This window comes from Carcharodon carcharias, chromosome 27 (genome assembly GCF_017639515.1).
Source record: "Carcharodon carcharias isolate sCarCar2 chromosome 27, sCarCar2.pri, whole genome shotgun sequence".
Classification (NCBI taxonomy): Eukaryota; Metazoa; Chordata; class Chondrichthyes; order Lamniformes; family Lamnidae; genus Carcharodon; species Carcharodon carcharias.
The window spans coordinates 17229573-17253017 of NC_054493.1; the positions used below are offsets into that span (position 1 = coordinate 17229573).

The window sequence follows — 23445 nt, forward strand, 5'->3', positions numbered from 1 at the left end:
CATCCTTCCAATTCTTCAAACCTATTTTGCAAGTCAGTGACCGATGATCTAAAGTGAGCTCACAAGCTGGTTTCCCCAGGTTCTTAACATCACAATGACACATTAAAAACTCCACCCTTTCTGCATAACATTCAATGTGTGCACCCTCAAATAATCAGGGTATTTGGGTGTGTTATGTGAGATACATGGATTCTGTCATCATAGGTACCAATGGAGTCTACTTTATAGGCTTCCCATTCAGTGCCTTCCTCTAAGATAAGAAAGCATAGTACCACAGGTACGACAGTTCCACACTAATATTTTCCATCTCCCTTTACTAGGTCAGATAACCCAAGCCGTCAGGCCTTTTCCACTCCACCTAGCATGGCATCATTAACATAAGTTAAAATGTGTTTACTCTCTATGTCCTCCAGTATTGTCCCTTCCTGATCTTGCATGTAGATCCCATAGATAGAACAAGTAATAGCCTTAGCTGTCTCTTCTATGACCTCATGTTTGTCCCAGATTATACTGTTCATAGTCTCTTGAATTCATTGCTAAGGGATTACTTCATCTTTAGTGGTTAAAAGACTTCAGCCCATTTCTTCCACTATCTCTTTCCCTCTTTCCCTGTCATCTAACAACATTGCCTGTAGCTCTCTTCCCATTGCCTCATTATGCTTCATCATACTTTTTATACCAACCCTGTTCCAAATTGCAGAGCCTGCAGTGGCACCAATTCCTCAACATACTCCCTTTCCGTATTTTCTGATTTCCTTCAACATTATCAAAGTTTTTCTCTCATGTTGCGTTTAGTTCTCCCAGGTCCGATAATTCTCCCCAGGCGTTCTGAGCACAGTTCTTGTTCATGAAGTCTTATATCATCTTTACCACTAACTAATTAAAGAATCCCTGATATTGTTTGGAACATGGGACTTCTGGGAGGGGAATGCCTCTGAATTATATGAGGACAGGCACAATCTCATCTGCTATGTCATTGTGCAGTTGTTTGTACGCTCTGGTAACCACTAACCCATTGATCGGTCCTTTCTTCATTTTAGGGCAATTCAGTTCAATTCCTTTCCTCTGCCTCCTTTTCTATCACCCATACTCCAAGCTGAACTGGGTTATAGACGTTTAACATGTTCGTGGCTCCATGATGCAAGTACCTGTTGGTGCAGCATTTCACTGTTCCCTGTTACCTTACTTAACTTGGGCCAGTTTCATGATTTGAAATGCTTTCTAACATAAGGAATACTCATTTTCTGCCCTGGTGACCCAGTGCCTTCACCCAACCCTTCACCCAATGTGTATGTAGGTATTGCTATGTCACCATAACTCATGCAATTACCGTTTGGTCATACAGAACTTGAGTGTTGCTCAAAAAAGACATATTGAAGCTTTTCACCTTTCACTCATCATGACACTTTTCATGAATACCAATATAAAGGGAAAACAATAATTTATACTGTAAAAGAGAGTGCTGATTGGTTGGCAAGTGGACGCTGATTGGTAGAGGTGTTGCCATGGATAATGCACCAGTGATGCTGACTGACAGTTAACAGCTGGGCATTACTTGAAATTTAAACCAGGCAGGTTGACCCTGATTGGTCAAGGCATTGCCCTGAGGAATGAGTCAGCGAATGGCTGTCACTTATTTTGTTTTGCTGAAACAGGTGCAATTTGTGTACATGTTCTTTCTATCAGCTTAGAACAGGGTCATGTGTATTAATATATGTAGCTTCCAGTACATGCAAATGTGCCAGAATGTGAGCCCGACTGATGATCTTAAATTGGTTGTCAGTGTAATTAGCACGCTGAGGATTATTCAATAAATGTTGTCCAATCGTGGAACTACATCTAATGTTGGACACTGTTTTGAGTTGTGTAAGCATGGACTGGTTAGGTACAGTCTGTAGACCACAGCTGGGACATGCTGTTTGATATGATACACGTGTCTTTTGGGGCATACAACCTACATACCTAGCATCACACTGGCACTGAAATTCATATATCACATTACTTATTTGTGTCATAGGCAGAATTTTTGATTTGACGGCAGCATCCTGTTAGTGGTGAATACCATTCGTGTTGCTACTGCATAGTAGCAGTCTGAAACAGCTAGCTTCACCTCTTGCTCAAATTTGTGAAATACTTTTCCCTTCCAGGGTAATCTAAGGTAGACTGGGCACTTTTCAGAGCTGAAAGTAATGTTCCTCGGCCCGTTCATGATTTTGTGTGATATAAAAAGCATGAAATGCTCTGATCAGGGAAGCCATTATACTGTAGGATGCCTTTGATGTTCCCTATTTCAGCATTAAGCTTGCGAATGGCTTAGCCCCTCTTTACAAGACCGATCTTATAGTGCGTGGAACTGTAACAATCCCAATGCATAATTTGATCAGTGAAGGTAGGCTTGCGTTAGACTGTGGTTGAGGATCCCTTGGCAGGTTTCTCAACTAGTAGGTCAAGGAAAGGGAATTCATTTGGCTGCTTCATTTCAAAGGTAAATTTGGGTGCAGGATGTAGCCCATTAAGACATGCAAGGAAATTATTACATGCAGCTGCGTATTTAAATATAGTGAACTTATTATCCACATATTGGAAATATGCAGTTTGGCAACACAATTAACAACTCCACTAAACATGTAACACATCCCTCTGGCCATGTACTGTCAGAAAGCAAGGAGTATGTTCCTCCGCATGGTTTCAATTCTGGATTGCTTTCATCCCAAATCAAATAGGAAGAGATATTTGCTGAGTTCGAACTCCTGTATCCTCAATTATCCCATCACAAACCAGCATCAACTAAGGATGCTGAATTCCTGAAAGTGTGATAACTGATCCAACACATGATTATTACAGGATTCCGAATGACCTGTCTGATTTTCACATGCAATGCAAATGTCTTACAGCGTTACTTAATCCTGCCTCATTACACATTAACAGAGCTAAGTTAGCCTTTTCCCTAGTTAGTTCCACAATGTATTGTTCGATGAATCTGTCCTGAATATACTTGATGAATTCATCTTCAGTGCTACCTCTGCCAATTCAATTTGTCCAATCTATATACTGATTACAATTATCTGTGATTATTAAATTATCTTTCTCACAAATCTGCATTATTTCTTCAATTATTATCAATCCTACCATTTCAATACTATTAGGTGACAAAAAACATACTCTCAACAGTGATTTCTTACCCTTAATTGCATTACCTCCAAACAAGCTGATTCCACATCTTCATCTTCTGAGCGAAGATCATTTCTCACTACTGTACGAATCTCATCATTTATTAACAGGCCTAACCTGTGCCCTTTTCATTTCATCTCATCCTTTTAAAATGTCAAATACCCTGAGTATTCAGTTCCTAGCCTTAGTAATTCTGGAAATATCTTTGAAATGGCCATGTTATCATAACAATTTATTTCTATTTTTTCTACCAATTCATCCATCTTGTTACAAGTGCTGATACATTCAGATTAACGGTCTTAAATCTGTCTTTCTGTCATTTTTTCCCCTACTGTGACCCTGTTTGCTGTTGCACTCTTACATGTGTACGTTGTGTCCCTCCCTATCACACTCTGGTTATCATTACCCACATTGCTAGCCTCCACTAGTGCCTTATCCTTTCTTGTCAACTTTCTAAATTTCTCCTCACCTCATCCCTTCCCCCTCCTCCAATATTTCACTTAAAGCCATCTCTACAGTCCTAGTTTTGTGATTCACCTGGGCACTAATCCCAGTGCAGTTCTAGTGAACACCATTGCCAATGGTACAGCTCCCTCTTTCCCCCCTACTGGTGCTATTGCCCATGAATCATAACCCATTTCTCCCATACCAAACATTGAACCACAAATTCAACATTTTGATCTCATTTACTCTATGCCAATTTACTGGTGGCTCAGATGATAATGAGATTAGAATTAATAGAGATTATCACTTTTGTGTTCACTTTTCAATTTAGACCCGAGCTGCTCATGCAACTTTACTAGATCCTTTTACTTGATTCTACTCATGTTGCTGTATCTACTTGAACCAGCAAAACTGGGCTTGCTCCCTCCATCTCCACATTCCTCCGTAGCTCTAAGGGAATGACCTTAAATCTATTACCTGGCAGGCTGCACACCATTAATGACTCACACTCTTGGCTACTGTCCCCTACTGCTACGACATTCCATTTTGCTCCCCCCACTTGATTGGTTCCCTGGAACTCAGTACCCGGATTACTGGGTCACTTTGCTCACATTTCATGCTGCTGTCCATGCAGGGTTCAAGAATTTTGAACCTGTTAGACAAGTGCACGGACCTGTCTCTTGACCTGTCATACCCATACTTGTCTCACGAGTAGTCACACCCTCCTGTTCCTGACCACAGACTGAATCTGATTTTATGTAACTTAAGGCGACTGACTGCTTTCTGGATCAAATTGCCCAGGGAACTTTCTCCCTCCCTGATATATCACATTGTCTAAACTTCAGGCCCCAGCTCAACAACTCTGAGCTGAAATTCCTCGAGCAGGTGTGGTTGCTGTGAATCATATTGATGTCCACCAGTTCCCACATGCCACAGCTGCATCATATCAAATCAATTCAAACTCTGATCTGGAAGTTGCTCAATTTCAAAGTATTTGCAGCATTTTCCATTTTTATTTCATATTAACAGCATCCACAGTATTTTGCTTTTCTTTGGCCAGGGAACTTCAGGAATGTGGAAATTGTTTGCAAAAGTTTGCGAAGTCAATCTGATCTCGAAACTCACAAGTACAATCATATCACAGAAACACTGTTCGTCAGCTGCATGTGGAAAGGGATTCACTTGATCACCCCATTTACTGACACAACAGCAGTCATATCGGTGGGAGACCATTCAGATACTTCATATGTGTGAAGGGATCGATTCAGTTTTTCCACCAGTTAACATTTCAGTTTTAAAAATTCAAAGCAATTATATACAATCAGCGCACTCTTATTGGTTAGGCGCTGTTTAATTGTTCTCTACGTGAGAAAGGAAACGCCTGTTCACGCCACCTGCTGAGATTCCAGTGAGCTCACATTTGACATTTGATTTTTCTGCTTTTAGTTAAATACAAAACGATGATGCAGATCCCATGAACTTGGATGCTATATCAGCTGACCTAATCATTTAATATCTAGCGTTCAAATCGGAATCAGCCCACAAAATATGATTTTAGATTTAACAATATCGGTTGTCAATGGCGGTGCGCTTACGCAGGATTCACCGAGGCAGAATATGTCCTATCTGCACAACATGACATCATTGCTCAAGCACAATAGCGCTCTGACTGGAGCATGCGCAGTTGGGTGTTGTCGGACGGGCTAGTGTTGGATCCGCAGGGAGAGCAGAAACTGATTGGAGGCAGCGGGTGAGTGAGGTCGAATGGAGCGGACGATGGAGAGGGGACGCTTCATAAGCACCCGGTGTAGGAAGAGGAGGTTTCATAAACACTGGCCGTCGGACTTAAGCTGCAAATAAGAAGCTCGCGGTCCCGTGTTAGAATCGATTTTGCAGCCGCCAACCTCAGAGGCAATGGCCAGTACGGCCGCCATCTTTATTGGGGGCAATGGGCAGGAGGGCGCTTGTGCGACTGCCATCTTCGGAAGACAATGTTTTAGGGTGATCGCCATCTTTGTTGGGGGCAATGGTCCGCGAGGTCGCCATCTTTGTTCATTCGTAGAATGTGGGCTTCGCTGACTGGGTCAGCATTTAATGCCCATCCCTAGTTGCCCTTGAGGGCAATAGCCTCAGGGCGCATGCACGGCCATCATCTTCAGAGGAGAATGGTTTAGCTCGGCAATGTGAATTCTTTCTCACTCCTTTTTCTCTGTTTGCAACCAATTACACAGGGTATTAGAAGGGGAAGATTTGCGGTCACAAAATTACAACCAGATGTCACATCCAGATCTGACAGTCACCCAATTTATCATAATCTGAACATCATCGGATTTTGAACATGGAAGGAAAAAGCACGGTTCATAGTGAAGAGAAGCCGTGGAAATGTAGCTGTACTGGAACAGCTTGACTAGGGATGTGGCAAGTTCTGGAGCACAAGTCTTCAGTACTCTTGATGGAATGTTGTCAGGGTCCATAGCCTTTGCAGTATGCAGTGCCTTCAGCCATTTCTTGATATAACATGGAGTGAATCGAATTGGCTGAAGATTGGCATCTGTGATGCTGGGAACCTCCGGAGAAGGGCAAGATGGATCATCCACTCAGCACTTCTGGCTGAAGATTGTTCCGAATGCTTCAGCCTTATCTCTTACACTGCTGTGCTGGGCTCCTCCATCATTGAGGTTGGGGATTTTTGTGGAGCCACCTCCTCCAGTGAGTCGTTTAATTGTCCACCACCATTCACGACAGGATGTGGTAGGACTGCAGAGTTTAGATCTGATCCATTGGTTGTGGGATTGCTTAGCTCTGTCTATCACTTGCTGCTTATGCTGTTTGGCATGCAAGTAGTCCTGTTTTATCACTTCACCAGGTTGACACCTCATTTTTAGGTATGCCTGGTGTTGCTCCTGGCACTTACCTTCTGCACTCTTCATTGAATCAAGGTTGATCCCCTGGCTTGATGGTAATGGTAGAGTGGGGGATATGCTGGGCCATGAGATTACAAATTGTGTTTGAGTACAATTTTGTTGCAGCTGATAGCCCACAGCGCCTCATGGATGCCCAGTCTTAAATTGCTAGATCTTTTCGAAATCTATCCCATTTAGCACGATGGTCCTGCCACACAATACGATGGAGGATATCCTCAATGTGAAGGTGGGACTTCATTTCCACAATGATTGTGCGGTGGTCACTCCTACCGATATTATCATGGACAGATGCATCTGTGGCAGGCAGGTTGGTGAGGATGAGGTCAAGTATGTTTTTCCCTCTTGTTTGTTCCCTCACCACTTGCTGCAGACCCAGTCTAGCAGCTGTGTCATTTTTGACTTGGCCAGCTTGGTCAGTAATGGTGCTACCGAGCCACTGTCGGTGATGGACATTGAAATCCCTCACCCAGAGTACTTTCTACGCCCTTCCCAGCGTCAGTGCTTCCTCTATGTGATGTTCAACATGGAAGAGCACTCATTCATCAGCTGAGGGAGGGTGGTACGTGGTAGTCAGCAGGAGGTTTCCTTGCTCATGTTTGATCTGATGCCATGAAGCTTCATGGGGTCCGGAGTCGATGTTGAGGACTCCCAGGGCAACTTTCACCGTATTCCACTGTGCTGCCACCTCTGCTGGGCCTGTCGTGCCGGTGGAACAGGACATACCCAGGGATGGTGATGGTGGAGTCTGGGACATTAGTTGTAAGGTATGAGGATGACTATGTCAGGCTGTTGCTTGCCTCATCTGTGAGACAGCTCTCCCAATTTTAGCACTAGCCCCCAGATGTTAGTAAGGATGACTTTGCAGGGTCGACAGGGCTGTGATTGCCGTTGTCATTTCCGCTGCCTGGTTCGATGTCGGGTGGTCCGTCCGGTTTCATTCCTTTTTTGTGCCTTTGTAGCGGGTTTTTACAACTGAGTGGCTTGCTAGGCCATTTCAGGGGGCATTTCAGAGTCAACCACATTGCTGTTGGTCTGGAGTCACAAGTAGGCCAGACCAGGTAGGGACAACATATTTCCTTCCCTAAAGGACATGAGTGAACCAGATGGGTTTTTACAACAATCGACAATGGTTTCATGGTCATCATTGGACTTTTAATTCCAGATTTTTTTGAATTCAAATTCCACCATCTGCTGTGGCAGGATTCAAGCCCATGTCTCCAGATCATTACCCTGGATTTCTGGATTACTAGTACTTTGTACATTGTTTCACCATTTTCCCAGATTTCACTAACAAATGTTGAAATGTTTGCTCCACACCCATGGGGTTTCATCTGTTTAAAGCCACAAACAGAAAGGTCCAGTTTTCTCCTTGAGACAAATCAGCTTCCAAAATGATGCAGAGTTTCAGCCAATGAGTGAGATCGGGGCTGAAGTTCAGTCCTCCGGTCCCGCCCCCTTTCCCTATTGGTCCGAAGCCGCCGTCAATCAATCAAATTGTGAGCTGAGCATGCTTAGTGCGGTAAAAACAAAAAAAACTGCGGATGCTGGGAGTCCAAAACAAAAACAGAATTACCTGGAAAAGCTCAGCAGGTCTGGCAGCATCGGCGGAGAAGAAAAGAGTTGACGTTTCGAGTCCTCATTACCCTTCGACAGAACTTGAGTTCGAGTCCAAGAAAGAGTTGAAATATAAGCTTGTTTAAAGTGAGTGTGTGGGGGGGCGGAGAGATAGAGAGAGAGAGAGAGAGGTGGGGGGGGTGTGGTTGTAGGGACAAACAAGCAGTGATAGAAGCAGATCATCAAAAGATGTCAACGACAATAGTACAATAGAACACATAGGTGTTAAAGTTAAAGTTGGTGATATTATCTAAACGAATCTGCTAATTAAGAATGGATGGTAGGGCACTCAAGGTATAGCTCTAGTTGGGGTTTATTTTTATATAATGGAAATAGGTGGGAAAAGAAAAATCTTTATAATTTATTGGAAAAAAAAGGAAGGGGGAAACAGAAAGGGGCTGGGGATGGGGGAGGGAGCTCACGACCTAAAGTTGTTGAATTCAATATTCAGTCCGGAAGGCTGTAAAGTCCCTAGTCGGAAGATGAGGTGTTGTTCCTCCAGTTTACGTTGGGCTTCACTGGAACAATGCAGCAAGCCAAGGACAGACATGTGGGCAAGAGAGCAGGGTGGAGTGTTAAAATGGCAAGCGACAGGGAGGTTTGGGTCATTCTTGCGGACAGACCGCAGGTGTTCTGCAAAGCGGTCGCCCAGTTTACGTTTGGTCTCTCCAGTGTAGAGGAGACCACATTGGGAGCTACGAATGCAATAGACTAAGTTGGGGGAAATGCAAGTGAAATGCTGCTTCACTTGAAAGGAGTGTTTGGGTCCTTGGACGGTGAGGAGAGAGGAAGTGAAGGGGCAGGTGTTGCATCTTTTGCGTGGGCATGGGGTGGTGCCATAGGAGGGGGTCGAGGAGTAGGGGGTGATGGAGGAGTGGACCAGGGTGTCCCGGAGGGAGCGATCCCTACGGAATGCCGATAAGGGGGGTGAAGGGAAAATGTGTTTGGTAGTGGCATCATGCTGGAGTTGGCGGAAATGGCGGAGGATGATCCTTTGAATGCGGAGGCTGGTGGGGTGATAAGTGAGGACGAGGGGGACTCTATCATGTTTCTGGGAGGGAGGAGAAGGCGTGAGGGCGGATGCACGGGAGATGGGCCGGACACGGTTGAGGGCCCTGTCAACGACCGTGGGTGGAAAACCTCGGTTAAGGAAGAAGGAGGACATGTCAGAGGAACTGTTTTTGAATGTAGCATCATCGGAACAGATGCGACGGAGGCGAAGGAACTGAGAGAATGGGATGGAGTCCTTACAGGAAGCGGGGTGTGAGGAGCTGTAGTCGAGATAGCTGTGGGAGTCGGTGGGTTTGTAATGGATATTGGTGGACAGTCTATCACCAGAGATTGAGACAGAGAGGTCAAGGAAGGGAAGGGAAATGTCAGAGATGGACCACGTGAAAATGATGGAGGGGTGGAGATTGGAAGCAAAATTAATAAATTTTTCCAAATCCCGACGAGAGCATGAAGCGGCACCGAAGTAATCGTCGATGTACCGGAGAAAGAGTTGTGGAAGGGGGCTGGAGTAGGACTGCAACAAGGAATGTTCCACATACCCCATAAAGAGACAGGCATAGCTGGGGCCCATGCGGGTACCCATAGCCACACCTTTTATTTGGAGGAAGTGAGAGGAGTTGAAGGAGAAATTGTTCAGCGCCTCCCCCATCCCCACCCCCTTTCTGTTTCCCCCTTCCTTTTTTTTCCAATAAATTATAAAGATTTTCCTTTTCCCACATATTTCCATTATATAAAAAAAAAACCCACTACAGCTATACCTTGAGTGCCCTACCATCCATTCTTAATTAGCACATTCGTTTAGATAATATCACCAACTTTAACTTTAACACCTATGTGTTCTATTGTACTATTGTCGTTGACATCTTTTGATGATCTGCTTCTATCACTGCTTATTTGTCCCTACAACCACACCCCCCCCCCACCTCTCTCTCTCTCTATCTCTCCGCCCCCCACACACACACCTTAAACCAGCTTATATTTCAACTCTTTCTTGGAATCGAACTCAAGTTCTGTCGAAGGGTCATGAGGACTCGAAATGTCAACTCTTTTCTTCTCCGCCGATGCTGCCAGACCTGCTGAGTTTTTCCAGGTAATTCTGTTTTTGTTTTGGATTTCCAGCATCCGCAGTTTTTTTGTTTTTATCTCTGTGTTTAATTGACTGCCACTGCTCTTCAAGAAATGCCTACCTCCTTGAAGAAGTTCTGTTCCTCTCTGCGACAAGATTTCCGTATCTCTCTGTTGTCTTGCTCACCTTCCTTGCTTTCCATTTCCCTCCTAGTGTTTGACAAGGTGTTTACTAAAACCCGCTTTCACAGCCATATCTCCTTTCTCAGTGACTGTCTCCGTCTCCGACTTACCCCACGTGGATTTCAACTGAAATTCCACCCCTCATGTTTCGAACCCACCCAGGATTACAGGTATCTCCGGGACATAAAACGTTTCTCGGACTGCTGTTCCCGTCATATTCTGAAATCCACACTCAGTGCCATGCGCCGCCATATGAACACACTCGACCTCTCCCTCCAGCAGCACCGCCGTACCCTTTTTCAAAGCTGCACGTGCCCCCAGTTTCATTTTATCCTTTGGCTCATCCGACGCCTCAACAAGAAACTTTTTCTCTTTCTCTCAAGTGCTAAGGAACGCAAGCTCCAACAACTCATCGACACCAACACCCATCTAGGACCCTCCACCCCTGCTTGTCCATCCGTCCCCACCCTTTCTTTCAATCCCAACCCCAGCCGTGTATTCACTATACCCCCTGACCTTCCCCTCTCCGATGCTGAACGTTCAGTGCTCAGCAAAGGACTTAGTTTCATACCCTTACGCCCTCACCTCAATGAATTTCGGGCTTGGCATGATACTGAACTCTTCTTCCGCGTCTTCGTCTCCGGGCTCACTTCTTTGGGCAGGAGTCCTCTCACAGTTCAATGGATCCTTTTACCCATCTCCAATATTCTCCCTCCACCTGGACCCCTCCCTCTGGATTCTTACCTTCTCTCGATCTTTTCATTGAGAACTGTCGGCGCGACATTAGTCGTCTCAATTTCTCTGCTCCTCTCACCCATTCTAACCTGTCTCTCTCTGAACTTACTGCACTCCATTCTCTCAGGTCCAACCCTGACATTGTCATCAAACCCGCTGACAAGGGTGGTGCTGTTGTTGTCTGGCGCACTAACCTCTACCTCGCGGAGGCTGAGCGTCAACTTGCAGACACTTCCTCCTACCTCTCCCTGGACCATGACCCCACCACTGAACATCAAGCCATTGTTTCCAGGACTGTCACTGACCTCATCTCCTCTGGGGATCTCCCTCCCACAGCTTCCAACCTGATAGTCACCCAACCTCGGACGGCCCGCTTCTATCTCCTACCCAAAATCCACAAACAGAACTGCCCCGGTAGACCGATCGTCTCAGCTTGCTCCTGCCCCACAGAACTCATTTCTCATTATCTTGACTCCCTTCTCTCTCCCCTTGTCCAGTCCCTTCCCACCTACATCCGTGATTCCTCTGACACCTTACGTCACATCAACAATTTCCAGTTCCCTGGCCCCAACCGCTTCCTCTTCACCATGGACGTCCAATCCCTCTACACCTCCATCCCCCACCAGGATGGTCTGAGGGCCCTTAGCTTCTTCCTCGAACAGAGGCCCGAACAATCCCCATCCACCACTATTCTCCTCCGTCTGGCTGAACTTGTTCTCACACTGAACAATTTCTCCTTCAACTCCTCTCACTTCCTCCAAATAAAAGGTGTGGCTATGGGTACCCGCATGGGCCCCAGCTATGCCTGTCTCTTTATGGGGTATGTGGAACATTCCTTGTTGCAGTCCTACTCCGGCCCCCTTCCACAACTCTTTTTCCGGTACATCGACGATTACTTCGGTGCCGCTTCATGCTCTCGTTGGGACTTGGAAAAATTTATTAATTTTGCTTCCAGTCTCCACCCCTCCATCATTTTCACGTGGTCCATCTCTGACATTTCCCTTCCCTTCCTTGACCTCTCTGTCTCAATCTCTGGTGATAGACTGTCCACCAATATCCATTACAAACCCACCGACTCCCACAGCTATCTCGACTACAGTTCCTCACACCCCGCTTCCTGTAAGGACTCCATCCCATTCTCTCAGTTCCTTCGCCTCCGTCGCATCTGTTCCGATGATGCTACATTCAAAAACAGTTCCTCTGACATGTCCTCCTTCTTCCTTAACCGAGGTTTTCCACCCAAGGTCGTTGACAGGGCCCTCAACCGTGTCCGGCCCATCTACCGCGCATCCGCCCTCACGCCTTCTCCTCCCTCCCAGAAACATGATAGGGTCCCCCTTGTCCTCACTTATCACCCCACCAGCCTCCGCATTCAAAGGATCATCCTCCGCCATTTCCGCCAACTCCAGCATGATGCCACCACCAAACACATTTTCCCTTCACCCCCCTTATCGGCATTCCGTAGGGATCGCTCCCTCCGGGACACCCTGGTCCACTCCTCCATCACCCCCTACTCCTCAACCCCCTCCTATGGCACCACCCCATGCCCACGCAAAAGATGCAACACCTGCCCCTTCACTTCCTCTCTCCTCACCGTCCAAGGACCCAAACACTCCTTTCAAGTGAAGCAGCATTTCACTTGCATTTCCCCCAACTTAGTCTATTGCATTCGTTGCTCCCAATGTGGTCTCCTCTGCATTGGAGAGACCAAACGTAAACTGGGCGACCGCTTTGCAGAACACCTGCGGTCTGTCCGCAAGAATGACCCAAACCTCCCTGTCGCTTGCCATTTTAACACTCCACCCTGCTCTCTTGCCCACATGTTTGTCCTTGGCTTGCTGCATTGTTCCAGTGAAGCCCAACGTAAACTGGAGGAACAACACCTCATCTTCCGACTATGGACTTTACAGCCTTCCGGACTGAATATTGAATTCAACAACTTTAGATCATGAGCTCCCTCCCCCATCCCCACCCCCTTTCTGTTTCCCCCTTCCTTTTTTTTCCAATAAATTATAAAGATTTTCCTTTTCCCACCTATTTCCATTATATAAAAAAAACCCCCACTAGAGCTATACCTTGAGTGCCCTACCATCCATTCTTAATTAGCACATTCGTTTAGATAATATCACCAACTTTAACACCTACGTGTTCTATTGTACTATTGTTGTTGACATCTTTTGATGATCTGCTTCTATCACTGCTTGTTTGTCCCTACAACCACACCCCCCCCCCCCTCCACCTCTCTGTCTCTCTATCTCTCCGCCCCCCACACACACACCTTTAACCAGCTTATATTTCAACTCTTTCTTGGACTCGAACTCAAGTTCTGTCGAAGGGTCATGAGGACTCGAAACGTCAACTCTTTTCTTCTCCGCCGATGCTGCCAGACCTGCTGAGTTTTTCCAGGTAATTCTGTTTATGCTTAGTGTGGCTACTGGACAGCAGTGCGCAGGCGCCTTGTCAAGCTTGGCGCGTGCGCAGTGTTATTGACGGCCTTGCGGTAAGAGACGCTTGTTTGTACCGGAGAAGGGGAGTCAGAGCGAGGCGGTGGATGGGAGGATTTGGAAACACTTTGTGGATCCGCACACCCTGAGGAATAATTGTCAGCTCCTGGTTTGCAGCTGCGGGGCTTCTCCCTCCCGGAAACTGGCCCAGGTTAACGGCCGCCATCCTGGGTCAGCGAGTGGAGGATGGTTCACATCAGAGGATGGGGGAGGGGAGACAATAAATAAGAGGTTACACTTTGGGCTCAAATCTGATCTGTGGGAAGGAAGGAAACCCTGGGAGGTGGGCGGGGAGGATTCAGAAACACCCGCTGGAGGTCCCAAACCCCTTGTAAGACTCATTGATTTTATTGTCAGTCTGCAGACAGGAGCTGGAGAACTGAACCCAGGCAGAGGAGAGGGAGGGAGAAAACTGGGAGTGGAGGAAAGAAATGGTGGAGATGGTGAGATGGGTTTGGATTTCAGCCCAGGGAGGAGGGAGAATGTGTGGGACGGAGATTTACAGCTTTGAGGGAACAAGAGAGGAAAAAATGTCCCATCAAAACTTGAATTGCATGTTCTGAATTTCTATCCAGGATTCAAAGTGATAACTTTTGTAATCTTTTACAGGCTAATATTAGGGGAGGATTTACAGATGGGAAACTCAAACCAAACTTCATGTCATGAACTGACAGTCAGTCGGTTCATCAGGACCTGAATATCATCGGCCTTTGAATGTGGAAGGGGAAACGTTTGTTCTGTCTGTGGGAGAAGGTTTGAAAAAACAGTGTAACTGGAAAAGCACCAAGAAAGACACATCCTAGTGAGCGTGTTCCAGTTAATTGTCTGTGGAAGGAGTTTTAGCAAGTTACACAGCCTGAAAATTAATCACACCATTCACAGTGGGGAGAAACTACACGTCTTCTGTGTGTGTGGATGAGGCTTCAACTGATTGTCCAACCTGGAGGGACACAAGGATACTGGTATCATGGAGAAACCATGGAAATGTGAAGACTGTGGTAAAGGATTCAGTTATAGATCCCGGCTGGAATATCATCGACGCAGTCACACCTGGGCCGGCACCGTGGAAAAACAATGGAAATGTGAAGACTGTGGTAAAGGTTTCAATTATCCATCCCGGTTGGAAAACCATCGACGCACTCACACTGGGGAGAGGCCATTCACCTGTTCTGTATGTGGCAAGGGATTTACTCAGCCTACCTGCCTAATGTTACACCAAAGAATTCACACTGAGGAGAGGCCATTCAGCTGCACTTCCTGTGGAAAGAGGTTCAGGTCTTCATCTGACCTCAATCAACATCAGCGAGTTCACACTGGGGAGAGACCATTCACTTGCTCCATGTGTGGGAAGGGGTTCACAAAGTCATCCAACCTAGTGACTCACCAGCGAATTCACTCTGAGGAGAAGCCATTCAGCTGCACTTCCTGTGGAAAGAGGTTCAGGTATACTTCCAGCCTCGAAGAACACCAGCGAGTTCACACTGGGGAGAAGCCATTCACCTGTTCAGTGTGTGGGCAGGGATTTACTCAGTCATCCAGCCTGGTGAGTCATCAGCGAGTTCACACTGGGGAGAGGCCGTTCAGCTGCACTTCCTGTGGGAAGAGTTTCAAGCAGTCATACGCCCTTGTTGAACACCAGCGAGTTCACACTGGGGAGAGACCATTTACCTGCTCTGTGTGTGGAAAGAAATTTACTGTATCATCCACCCTTAAGTCACACCAGCAAATTCACACTGAGGAGAAGCCATTCAGCTGCACTGACTGTGGAAAGAGGTTCAGATGTTCATCTGCTCTCTCTGCACACCAGCGAGTTCACACTGGAGAGAGACCGTTCACCTGCTCTGTGTGTGGGAAGGGATTCACTCGCTCCTGCAGTCTAGTGACACATGAGCGACTTCATAAGTGACTGCAGGGGTTGGATTTTGCTCATTTTGCTGCTGTTAATCACATCCAGGATTGATAGTCTGGGTTTGTTTCTGCTGATATTAACAACCCCTATCACTGGCTGGATTTTAATATTCTGGAGATGTCACTGAATTTCAGGGTTGCAATGTCCCTTTTTAAAAGTATTGTCAGTGATCTTTCCCTTTAACTGAAGAACTCTCACCAGGAACTATTAACAATAAAATTATGAACTTTTACTTCAATCCAAAATTAATCTTTGGTGCAAAATCTACAATTCAGCATCTGGAAGGTTCCACTGATTAACATCTCTAATCAGAAAACGCTGATTAATCCTTGCTGACAATTCTGACTTTCTTGCGCATTACATACAGTGACAACTTCATTCTGAAATTAAATTATCAAGGAACTCTCATGAGACAGACATCTCTCAATCTCCATTTAACTATTTCCCGCAGCTTCCTGTCATGGTTGAGTTGGACAAACTGAGAAACACCCGACAAGAATGGAATTCCAGCCAAAATGCTCAAGCACAGCAACTCCCGTTTACTGCTACATCTTCATGATTTCTTTCTTCTCTGTTGGAAGGTAGGATCCATTCCCAGGACATGTGTGACACAATAATCATCACCATACACTAAAACAAAGGCGATGGAGGAGAGTGCAACAAGAGCTTTGTCCATCAAAGCTCCTCAGTCTCATCCACTCCTTTCATAACAACACACCCTGTACTGTACAGCTTGGCTTCTCCACTTCTGACAGTTTCAGGGTGAAGAATGGAGTGAAACAGGGCTGTGCCTGAGCCCCCACTTTGTTTGGTATTTTCTTCTCCATGTTCCTGACCTTGGCCTTCCCTGCAGATATGGAAGGAGTTTCTCTGCATACTCGATCAGATGGCAAACTACAATCTGTCCAGACTGAAAGTGAAGTCAAAAAAATACAGCCTGTCTTGGAGACCTCAGCTGCAGTGATGATTCCATGCTAGTGACTCACACAGAAACTCAGCTACAAAGACTCATGCACTATCTCTCCCATGTCTGTAACTTGTTCTCCCTTATTGTAAACATCAAGAAAACTGTGGTTTGGGGACTGGGTGTCACATCCCTGTCCTTGATCACACTAAATAACACCCCACTGGAAGTGGTCAGTGAAATCTATGACCTTGGGTCCACAGTGACAGACAATCTGTTTCTCAATGCAGAGCTCGATACACGCGTAGGGAAAGCAGCTCCACGTTTGGCCGACTCACAAATCGTCCATGGAATAACATCAAGCTGCCTCTCAGCACCAAGATGCTGGTTTATGAGGCCTGTGACCTCAGCACCTTGTTATCTGCCTGTGAAACATGGACGATTTACAGTGATCAGGAAAGGAAGCTCAACAACTTTCACCTTCGCTGTTTGCAGCACATTCTGGGCGTCTCAGGGACAGAATCAGGAATGTGGCAGTCCTCTCAAAGACAAATCTCCCAAGTATGCTGGCTGTCATCAAGCAGAGGTGACTTCACTGGCTCGGGTATGTTCACAGGATGGAGGACGGTCATTACAGCGGCTTGGCAACAGGTGCCAACACTGAAAACAACAACCCACAACCGCACCTGAGAACCATTTCATATGTGCCACCTGTGGCAGAACCTGCCTCTCTCAGATTGGTCTCTTCAGCCATCAGTAAAAGTGAACCATATGAAGCTCCCCCATCCCCAACAGTTTGATTTGCTGCACGTCCACCATCTTATGTAGGTGGAAGGATGTTGACAACATCAGTAAAAGAGGAAGGCTGGAATGGGAATAGGATCATTAAGGGATTAGGCAGGATAATACCACAGGGAACGATAGAGAGATGACAGAAATATTCAATAATTATTGTGTTTCAGTATTTACCAGGGAGATAGAACAGGGAGATGTGACATTGAATGATGAGATGAGTCATGAGATAAGTCAATTCAAAGTCGAGAAAGGGGCTGTATTAAAGAAACAAATCAAATTCAAAGAGAATAAAGTCTCGGATCTGAATGGTTTGCAACCACATTTTTTTTAAATCTAGGGAAGAGATAGCAGAAGCCACACTACAGAGATTTAATCATTCATTCAAAAGGTGTAGCGCTTGAAGACTGGCAAATAGCTAATGTAACTCCTATATTTAAAATGGTAGACAGAATATGCCCAGGGAATTATAGACCAGTCAGCTTCGTATCCGTGGTAGGAAAAGGTGAATCTGGGTGGAGTAGAGGAACAAGGGGATCACAGAGGGCAAACACACCAAACAATAAAAGTGCCCCAGATTAGCAAGGCCATAAAACAGCAAACCAAGCACTAGGATTTATTTCTAGAGGGATAGAACTGAAATGTACGGAAGTTAAGCTGAATCTGTATCAAGCCTTGGTGAGACCACACTTAGAGTACTGCGTACGGTTCTGGTCACCATATTATGAAAAGGATATAGAGACACTGGAGGGTGCAGAGAAGATTGACCAGGATGATACCAACTAGTCTGCAGCAGAGTGGGAGAAATGATGTGAGGCTGGTCTAGGAGAGGGATGATGGAGAAAGGAATCATGCAATTGGGAGCTCCACTCAAAGCGTTCTCACTTCTGACCCTTTAAACGGCCTCACCCGCCACCCCCAGGCAGTACCTGACAGGCTGCCTCATCTCCCACTAGCTGAGTCTGCCCCCTCCTCCTCCTCTCTGCTGTGCAATATTGTACAGGATGCAGCACATCACTATTATTCTGGAGTCCCTGGCTGCCGAGTATGAAGGTCACCTCCAGACCTATCCAGACACCTGAAACACATCTTCAACATTGTGATGCTTTGCTCGATGACACACCTGTCATGTGACTCTGGTTGTATCATTCCTGAACCTCATTGGTGTAGTTCCTCACATGAGGCAAGTTTGAAGGGGGGTGTCCCTGCTCTCCAATAATTGGGTCCTTAATTCTGGGTCCTGGAATGAGCACATCTGGAATATTGGAATGTCACAGTCTCAGGGCAGCTCCCAGATCTGAGGGATAATGTTCACTGTTTTATATTCGGGTCTGGGGGATAATGTTCACTGTTTTATATTCGGTTCTGGGGCATAATGTTCACTGTTTTATATTCGGGTCTGGGGATAACGTTCACTGTTTTATATTTGGGTCTGGGGGATAATGTTCACTGTTTTATATTCGGGTCTGGGGGATAATGTTCACTGTTTTATATTCGGTTCTGGGGCATAATGTTTACTGTTTTATATTTGGGTCTGGGAGATAATGTTCACTGTTTTATATTCGGGTCTGGGGGATAATGTTCACTTTTATATTCGGGTCTGAGGGATAATGTTCACTGTTTTATATTCGGGTCTGAGGGATAATGTTCAGTTTTATATTCGGGTCTGGGGGATAATGTTCACTGTTTTATTTTGGGCTCTGATGTTTATGAGATAGGGTTGATTCTGCCTCTTGGTGAACACTGGGTTGTTGGATCCACCATTAAAAGCCCCAATCTCAGGTCAGTGACTGAGTTTTCTCCAATAAGATGGGATTCTGGGTGGGGCCTCAGGGACAGTGATGGGCGGGAATGGATGTAAAATAAACCCGGGCTACACCAGGTAATAGTGACCGTGATGAAATCATCACGAACAATCTCAGCGCCATGTTAGAAAACTTTGGAGAATATTTTATCAGAATCTTTGATCAATTTTGTTAGATTAAATATTGTAACTGATGAGTTGGATTGCTGGTTATTTTCTAAAGGCAGCTCAGGACCATTTGTTTCACCATGAACCTGCCCCTGGGGTCTGAGGTGAGCTTCAGACCAACAGGAATAAGGGAAAGGGACTTGAGGACTGAGTGGGAGAGTCTGTCCCTGAATCTCAACATTTGTTAATGAGATGGATTCATTCAGGACAGACAGCAGGGATTATCTGAAGGAATAACACAGTGCAGTGAGCAAGAAAATCCAGTGGATGTTGTGTGGATGGATTGTCAGAAGGTGTTTGATAAGGAGCTGGACAGGAGGCTTGTTGATAAAGTTAAAGCTCATGGGTATTAAAGGTTGTGGGGCAGCATGGATAGGAATTTGGGAAAGGACAGAAAACAGAGAGCAGTGGTTAATGGATGTTCTTCAGACTGGAGGGATGTAAACACTGGTGTCCCCGAGTGTCAGTGTTTGGACCATTGCTCTCCCCAGTACAGAGAAATGATCTGAGTTTGGGTATATGGGGCAAAAATCAAAATCTCCAGACATCAATGTCAGGAGAGTGTGTGTTGTTAGCAACTTGGCAAAAAGACTTGCATTGATATAACGCTGTTCACAACCCCAGAACATCACAACGCACCACAATCTGGGAGGAGGATCATACAGCAGGAATACATCTCCATTCTGGACACAGTCCAGGGGCATGATGACCATCCACATCTTGTCCTTTTATTCAGCTTCACCTGCTCCACCCCCCCCCCCCTTAAACAGTATAAATTTAGTCTCAGTTCTTCTTCCCTTTAGCTCTGAAAAAGAGTCATACAGACTCTAAATGTTAACTCTGTTTCTCTCTCCACAGATGCTGTCAGACTTGCTGAGTTTTTCCAGCATGTTCTGTTTTTGTTTCTGATTTCTGGCATCTGCACCATTTTGCTTTTGTGACATCTTGTTCCTGTTGGATAAAATCAAACAAAGCATTTATTCTACATCTGGTTATCTGATTTTTCATTTTGCACTGTTTACACTGAACTCCTTGGCAATATAGATATTGTGTTTCCTTTCCTTGTTTCCAATTACTGAATATAAGATTTGATTCTCCCTATTGTTCAGAACATCATGTCGACCTTCCCAATTGGTTTCCCAGCCCCACCCCATTTTAACAATGTTTTTAACATGAATTTATCTCCCATTGAACAGTTAATGTAACGGGTGGGGTGGTTCTCCCTGGAGTTTTGAGATGGGCAGCACCATCTTCTCCACTGCCTCGAGCAGGGAGGTTCTGGAGAAACTGTTTGTGAGTCTGTTGAGTAGTAGTGGGGAGTGGGACCCTGGTGGGGCGGGTGGGGATTCACAATCTGGATTTGCAGACCTGTCATGAGCTGAAATGGTCTGTGACCAGGGGAGTGAACAGGGGTGGAGTGAATGGTCATTAAGAAGCCAGGCAAGAGGCAAGACAGTGACCCAGTCATTGGGCTTGACCAGATCATCAGCTCCCTTCATGATAGCTTTTTCAGTGTTGTTTCTACAGAGTGATTAAAGCTCTCAACCATTCCACTGGACTCTGGGTGGTAGGGGATGTTGAAATATTGTCCCACACCCACAAGATGAAAGAGCTGCTGCATTACATCTGCAGTGAAATGAGAACCATTATCATTCTCTAACCTTTTCAGAAAGTCCCATCTGATTAAGATCTGTTCCTATGAGATTTCAACTGTAGGGACTGCATCAATTTTACAGACAGTGAAAGCTTCAATCCACCAGATAAACATATCTATAACTACCAGGATATACCAGTCACCTCCTTTTACTGTGGGTTGTGGGACTGTATAATCAATCTGCAATGTTTCCCAGGGGCATCATTAAGATGGGACATGTTAATGGGACTTTTCATTTGGCAGAAGCTGGCTTAATTTGGACACAGATGAGACGCAGATTCGGGTGGTGATGGACATCACGGTGCATCCTGAGCCACCATTAGTAATTATGTAACAAATCGAGGACTTGAAACATAGAAACACTCCCCTAATTTTACTCATAAACAAAATTCTGAGGCATTGAGATGTGATTCAAATCAAATTAGAGCCATTCTTGTGATAGAAAACCTTATATAGGATGAGTAAATCTTGCTGCGAGGGATGAGGGGAAGACTTTCCTATGGTATACAGCCTCTTTGACCAGTGTCACATCAGGTCATGGCCCTGACAAGTTTTTAAATCAGCCTTATCTGGAGTCTGTCATACTGGTGCCAGTGATGGAGTTTCGGGTAGATCCCCTGGAATCCCCTCTGGAGCAGCTTTCCTGCTGAATCAGTCTGCTTGTTTATTACTATCACCCTCTTCACTAATTCCTGTGGAGTTTGAATTGGAGGGTGAGTGGCTTCCTTTCTGCTGTCGAGAAGCTGTGTTTTTCCAGAGAGGTTGGTTTTCACTGAGGGAATTACAACCAAAAGATCTTTCAGAATAGTTGGAGATTCTGTCTGCAACGGGTTGAAGGGCTGTGATCACAATTACCTCAGATTTCTGGGCTAAATATTGTGGTGGGTATTTCATAAGGATGTTACAGCTCTCATGGGGAAACAAAGACACAGCACCATTCTGATACAGTCCACATAAACCCCAATGACTTTAACAGTGATGTGGCTTTGACAGGTCCAGTGGACATGGCCTCCCACTTCATTCGTCACATAATCACACAGTGCAGAAGAGGCCCTTCGGCCCATCGAGTCTGCACTGACATGTGAGAAACACCTGACCTCTCTACCTAATCCCATTTACCAGCACTTGGCCCATAGTCTTGAATGTTATGATGTGCCAAGTACTCATCCAGGTACGTTTTAAAGGATGTGAGGCAACCCACCTCCACCACCCTCCCAGGCAGCGCATTCCAGACCGACACCACCCTCTGGGTAAAAAGCTTTTCCTCATATCCCCTCAAACCTCCTGCCTCTCACCTTGAACTTGTGTCCCCTCGTGACTGACCCTTCAACTAAGGGGAACAGCAGCTCCCTATCCTCCCTGTCCATAATCTTGTACACTTCAATCAGGTCGCTCCTCAGTTTTCTCTGCTCCCTATGAAAACAACCCAAGTCTATCCAACCTCTCTTCATAACTTAAATATTTCATCCCAGGCAACATCCTGACGAATCTCCTCTGCACTCCCACCAGTGCAATCATATCCTTCCTATAATGTGGCGACCAAAACTGCATACAGTACTCCAGCTGTGGCCTCACCAAGGTTCTATACAACTCCAACATGACCTCCCTACTTTTGCAATATATGCCTCGATTGATAAAGGTAAGTGTCCCATCAGCCTTTTTCACCACCCCACTAACATGCCACTCCGCCTTCAGAGATCTATGGACACACACGCCAAGGTCCCTTTGTTCCTCAGAACTTCCTCATGTCATGCCGTTCATTGAATACTTCATTGTCAAATTACTCCTTCCAAAGTGTATCATCACACACTTTCCATCTGCCACTTATCTGCCCATTTGACCATTTTGTCTCTATCTTCCTGTCGCCCAAGACACTCAACCTCACTGTTAACCATCCGGCCAATCTTTGTGTCATCTGCAAACTTACTAATCCTACCTCCCACATAGTCAACTATGTCGTTTATATAAATGATGAATAATAGGGGACCGAGCACAAATCCCTGTGGTATGCCATTGGACACTGGCTTCCAGTCACTAAAGCATCTCTCTGTCATCACCCTCTGTCTCCTACAACTAAGCCAATTTTGAATCCACCTTATCAAATTACCCCATATCCCATATGCATTTGCCTTCTTTATAAGTCTCCCATGTGGGACCTTGTCAAAGGCTTTGCTGAAATGAAATCCATGTAAAGTACATCAACTACACTACCCTCATCTACACACCTGGCCACCTCCTCAAAAAATTCAATCAAATTTGTTAGGCATGATCTCCCTCTGACAAAGCCATGCTGATTATCCCTGATCAAAACTTGCCTCTCGAAGTGGAGAAAGATTCACTCCTTCAGAATTTTCTCCAATAATCTGGGATTCTTTCATACTGAAACACACCAACATTGGTAATTTTGTGGTTTTAGAGTGTTAATACTGCTTTACTACTGTACTCTACAATTCATCCGCTCTATCAGACCGGGGATACTCCCTTAACTTGGCCCTTTACTTATAATGTCACTGTTATGTGTGGGGAGTGTAGAATTATTGAATTAAGCTTGACCAGGTATTCT

General features: G+C 45.5%; 1 protein-coding gene across 2 annotated transcripts; it reads left to right on the top strand.

Moving 5' to 3' along the window:
* Nucleotides 1-5316: 5316 nt before the first annotated feature.
* On the top strand, nucleotides 5317-20196 carry LOC121270639 (gastrula zinc finger protein XlCGF8.2DB-like). 2 transcript variants are annotated; one of them, XM_041176025.1, is made up of 2 exons: nucleotides 5317-5365; nucleotides 14261-20196. In XM_041176025.1, the coding sequence occupies exon 2, from the start codon at nucleotides 14619-14621 to the stop codon at nucleotides 15555-15557; it is 939 nt and encodes a 312-aa protein (XP_041031959.1). In that variant the 5' UTR covers nucleotides 5317-5365; nucleotides 14261-14618; the 3' UTR covers nucleotides 15558-20196. The 2 variants fall into 2 exon arrangements, with proteins under 2 accessions (XP_041031959.1, XP_041031960.1); XM_041176026.1 differs by lacking the exon at nucleotides 5317-5365 and adding an exon at nucleotides 13553-13647.
* The last annotated feature ends 3249 nt before the right edge of the window (nucleotides 20197-23445 follow it).